General features: G+C 49.6%; 1 protein-coding gene across 1 annotated transcript; it reads left to right on the forward strand.

The window, feature by feature from the left end:
- Positions 1–3,226: 3,226 nt before the first annotated feature.
- On the forward strand, positions 3,227–4,675 carry LOC125548674 (peroxidase 2). Its single transcript, XM_048712232.2, has 2 exons — positions 3,227–3,616; positions 3,721–4,675. The coding sequence occupies exons 1-2, from the start codon at positions 3,296–3,298 to the stop codon at positions 4,462–4,464; spliced, it is 1,065 nt and encodes a 354-aa protein (XP_048568189.1). The 5' UTR covers positions 3,227–3,295; the 3' UTR covers positions 4,465–4,675.
- The last annotated feature ends 225 nt before the right edge of the window (positions 4,676–4,900 follow it).

Genomic DNA, 4,900 nt, shown 5'->3' on the forward strand with positions numbered 1-4,900 from the left:
AGCCATCACTGGAGTCAAACACTCCATCCTGGGATCCAATTATGTTGCCACACTCTCATGGTTCGTCCATTGCACCATTCTATAGACTAGTCCTAATTTCAAAATATCCCCGTCTTCCACTAATAATCTCCATACCTGAGAGGGGACAAGCCAATAAGTTGATTGAGCATCATAGTGGAAGGCATGGACATTATGAAATAAGATACGATGCATAATAAGTTCTCTGAAATTCCTTTGCTCCTAAACAAACAAGACATATCTTTAACCTCTAACAAAAACAAATACGAGTATAGGGCCCCTTTGACGAATCCCCTCGCGGTTTAAAAGCCTCCGTACGTTCCCCGTGAAAAAGCACTGATAACGAAACCGATGTAACAATCCCCATGATAGACATCACCCATCTCTCAGTGAAACTCAACTTCAACATTATAGCCCGAAGATAATCCCACTCGACTCTATCATACGCCTTCATCATGTCGAATTTAAGAGTGCAATATTGTGAACTGATTCCCCTCTTCTTCTTGTTCATAAAATGTAATCACTCGTATACAGTCAAGATAGTATTTGTGATCAAACTACCAAGGACAAATGCTAAGCACTTCCTTCAATCTGTCAGCTTGCACTTTCGACATAATTTTTAGCACAACATTACATAAACTAATCGGTAGAAACTGATAGAGGGAATATGTTGTTGGAAATATGCCCTAGAGGCAATAATAAATTGGTTATTATTATATTTCCTTGTTCATGATAATCGTTTATTATCCATGCTAGAATTGTATTGATAGGAAACTCAGATGCATGTGTGGATACATAGACAACACCATGTCCCTAGTAAGCCTCTAGTTGACTAGCTCGTTGATCAATAGATGGTTATGGTTTCCTGACCATGGACATTGGATGTCGTTGATAACGGGATCACATCATTAGGAGAATGATGTGATGGACAAGACCCAATCTTAAGCCTAGCACAAGATCATGTAGTTCGTATGCTAAAGCTTTTCTAATGTCAAGTATCATTTCCTTAGACCATGAGATTGTGCAACTCCCGGATACCGTAGGAGTGCTTTGGGTGTGCCAAACGTCACAACGTAACTGGGTGGCTATAAAGGTACACTACAGGTATCTCCGAAAGTGTCTGTTGGGTTGGCACGAATCGAGACTGGGATTTGTCACTCCGTGTAAACGGAGAGGTATCTCTGGGCCCACTCGGTAGGACATCATCATAATGTGCACAATATGATCAAGGAGTTGATCACGGGATGATGTGTTACGGAACGAGTAAAGAGACTTGCCGGTAACGAGATTGAACAAGGTATCGGGATACCGACGATCGAATCTCGGGCAAGTATCGTACCGCTAGACAAAGGGAATTGTATACGGGATTGATTAAGTCCTTGACATTGTGGTTCATCCGATGAGATCATCGTGGAACATGTGGGAGCCAACATGGGTATCCAGATCCCGTTGTTGGTTATTGGCCGGAGAGTTGTCTCGGTCATGTCTGCATGGTTCCCGAACCCGTAGGGTCTACACACTTAAGGTTCGATGACGCTAGGGTTATAGGGAAAGTATGTATGCGGTTACCGAATGTTGTTCGGAGTCCGGGATGAGATTCCGGACATCACAAGGAGTTCCGGAATGGTCCAGAGATAAAGATTGATATATAGGAAGTATGGTTTTGGCCACCAGAAGTGTTCCGGGCATCACCGGTAGTGTACTGGGACCACCGGAGGGGTCCGGGGGTCCACCAGGTGGGGCCACCAGCCCCGGAGGCCTACATGGGCCAATAGTGGAAAGGGACCAGCCCCTAGGTGGGCTGGGGCGCCTCCCACCAAGGCCCAAGGCGCCTCCAAGAGGGGAAGGGGGCAAACCCTAGGCTCAGATGGACCTAAGGCCCACCTAGTGGTGCGCCCCCCTCTCTCCCCCTTTGGCCGCCCCTAGATGGGATCTAGGGCTGGCCGCCACCCCTAGGGAGGGAACCCTGGGGAGGGGCAGCCCCTCCCCACCCCTTATATATACTTGAGGTTTGGGGCTGCCCAACACATGTGATTTTCTCTCCCTGTTGGCAGCCCTACCCCTCTCCCTCCTCGTCTCTCGTAGTGCTTGGCGAAGCCCTGCTGGAGTCCCGCGCTCCTCCACCACCACCACGTCGTCGTGCTGCTGCTGGTGGAGTCTTCCCAACCTCTCCTGCTCCCCTTGCTGGATCAAGGCGTAGGAGACGTCACCGGGCTGTACGTGTGTTGAACACGGAGGTGCCGTGCGTTCGGCACTAGGATCATCGGTGATTTGGATCACGACGAGTACGACTCCATCAACCCCGTTCACTTGAGCGCTTCCGCTTAGCGATCTACAAGGGTATGTAGATGCACTCTCTTTCCCTCGTTGCTAGATTACTCCATAGATTGATCTTGGTGATGCGTAGAAAATTTTGAATTTCTGCTACGTTCCCCAACATATGTAGCTTGAACTTTTGGGATCAAAACAAGCAAAGTCTGATTTACCTATTGTAAGTGCAATATCTTCGTCTGCTGCCAAGCTCAAATGAGTTAGGGATAAACAATAAAATCTGATTTGTTTGGGGAAAACTTTGGCAAATGCTTTGAGTTCTTGAAATTTTTTATCACGAAATGACATTCGTGAAAGTCATGGCAAAAAAATAAATCAAAATGAGCTCTCCAAAATGCTTTCAAAAATAACATTTTTGGAGCATCAACTTTGTTTGTTTTGCCACAATTTCATGACAAACTTTTGAAAGCAGACAAAACATTAAGTTTCAGGAAAAAAATCAGCAAGGAGACATACACTACTGCTCTGCAAGCGCAGGCCGGTTCGCCCGAGTTAATGTAACCGGTTAGCAGCTGCATCACATGCCTGCATGGAATGGTAAATGCATGGTTGGTGAGGTTGTGGACATTTTCCACAGAAAGACCAAGTCGTCGAGGAGCGGAGACACTGTTCCCATGCAACATTCAACGGTCAACCCAGCTCGTCCCCACGCACAGCAGTACAGCACACCGGCACATCTCAGAGGCCGATCGGACCGCCGACGGGCAATCAGCGAGACACAGCGAAATCTACCGAAAGTCGCCGGTCAGACGATTGGAATTTCCGTCCATCGCGACGTGCGCCGCCCACGAAACGCGGCTTGCACATACGTCGTTGCCAAGCTATATTGCCTTTGTACGTGGTCCTCCGGGACGGCCTATAAATATGTCATCCGTAACCCAGCCAGAGCAAACAACACACGACACGAAACGACCATCAGCTCTCTAGTGGCTAGTGCGAAAGGAAGATGGCGACTAAGCTCGCAGCGCTCATCGTCTTGGCCGCGTTCCTCGCCGGGCCGGCGGCGTCCGAGGGCGCCAGCATTTGCTTCAACGGCTGGCTGAGGCTACCCACCTACGACCCGGTGCTCTGTCGCCCCGCGCCGGACGTTCAGACGCGGCAGAGGAGACCTGCTCCCTCGGGGTCAGGGCTCACCTCCGGCTATTACAACACCAGGTGCCCTAGCGCGGAGAAGATCGTCACGGATGCCGTGAAGAAGGCCGTGGATGCGAACCCTGGCATTGGTGCGGGGCTCATCCGTCTCTTCTTCCACGACTGCTTCGTTCGGGTACGCACAACACAGCTCGTCAATTCTACTAGCTTATATTCTAGCATGTTCATTATGAGGAACAACATGTTCATTATGAGGTCCTTCATGTTCATTATATATAGGGCTGCGATGGTTCTGTCCTCCTCAACACGACCAACTCCAAGAACAGCGACACGGAGAGGGAAGGCCCTCCCAACCAGAACAGCCTCCGAGGGTTCGAGGTGATTGACGAGGCCAAGGCGGCGATCGAGGCCACCTGCCCCGACACAGTCTCATGTGCCGACATCGTTGCCTACGCCGCCCGCGACGCGTCCTACTTCCTCAGCGACCGCAAGATCAACATCCAAATGCCGGGCGGCCGCTACGACGGCCGCGAGTCCTTCTCCAACGAGACCGACCAGTTGCCCGGGCCCTTCTCCAACCTTACGGCTCTCCAGGGGAGTTTCGCGGCCAAGGGACTCACTTCCGACGATATGGTCACGCTCTCCGGCGCGCACACCATCGGTCGCGCCCGCTGCTCGTTCTTCTCCACCCGCTTCTCTGAGATGGAACCGACATTAGCCGCCAAGCTCAGGGCCCAGTGCAGCAACGACAACAACAACGTGAACCAAGACGATGTGACCCCCGACGTCCTGGATAAGCAGTACTACCAGAACGTGGTCGACAAGAAAGTGTTGTTCACCTCGGACGCCGTGCTCAACTCGACGGAAACAATAACGCAGGTGACAGAAAACGCAAACATGGCCGGGGCGTGGGAGAGGAAGTTCGAGAAAGCCATGGAGACTATGGGAAAAATCGGGGTCAAGACCATAGGCAACCAGCAAGGCGCAGAGATCAGGAAGGTATGCTGGAGAGTCAACAACTAATGCAGGCCAGTAGTAATGCCTGGTAGTTGGCCGGCTCCATGTCTGGATCCCCCCATGGAGGAGATCTAACTTTGCCTAGCTAGTGTCGTTGTTGGTTTTCTCATACTAAAACTCTGTATGTGTGTGTGTGTGTGTGTTTTGGTGTATCATACTAAAACTCTGTATGTGTGTGTGTGTTTTGATATATTAATAAAGATATAATAATATATAAGTAACCGTGTATGTTCCACGTACGACTATTTTCATGGTTGTTTCTGTCGATTAAAAACTGACACTGAGTAGCGGGGCCTGAACTAAGCCATGACAGGGAATCCGAAAAATGCATTCATTTTCTCATTTGGTCTTGACAAAATGTCTGAACCAGTAAATGTTGCAGTCATTTTTCTCCAATGACAGAAAAATTGACTCATTAGTCGTCGAAGGAAATATCCTCTCA

Source organism: Triticum urartu, chromosome 3A (assembly GCF_056163025.1).
Source record: "Triticum urartu cultivar PI428250 chromosome 3A, HENAU_Tu73, whole genome shotgun sequence".
Taxonomy (NCBI): domain Eukaryota; kingdom Viridiplantae; phylum Streptophyta; class Magnoliopsida; order Poales; family Poaceae; genus Triticum; species Triticum urartu.

Bases quoted from the DNA above. Each gene is read 5' to 3' on its own strand.
- LOC125548674 (XM_048712232.2), top strand. From the start codon at position 3,296: ATGGCGACTAAGCTCGCAGCGCTCATCGTCTTGGCCGCGTTCCTCGCC. The intron at 3,617-3,720 runs GTACGCACAACA...CATTATATATAG, and splicing joins TCCACGACTGCTTCGTTCGG to GGCTGCGATGGTTCTGTCCT.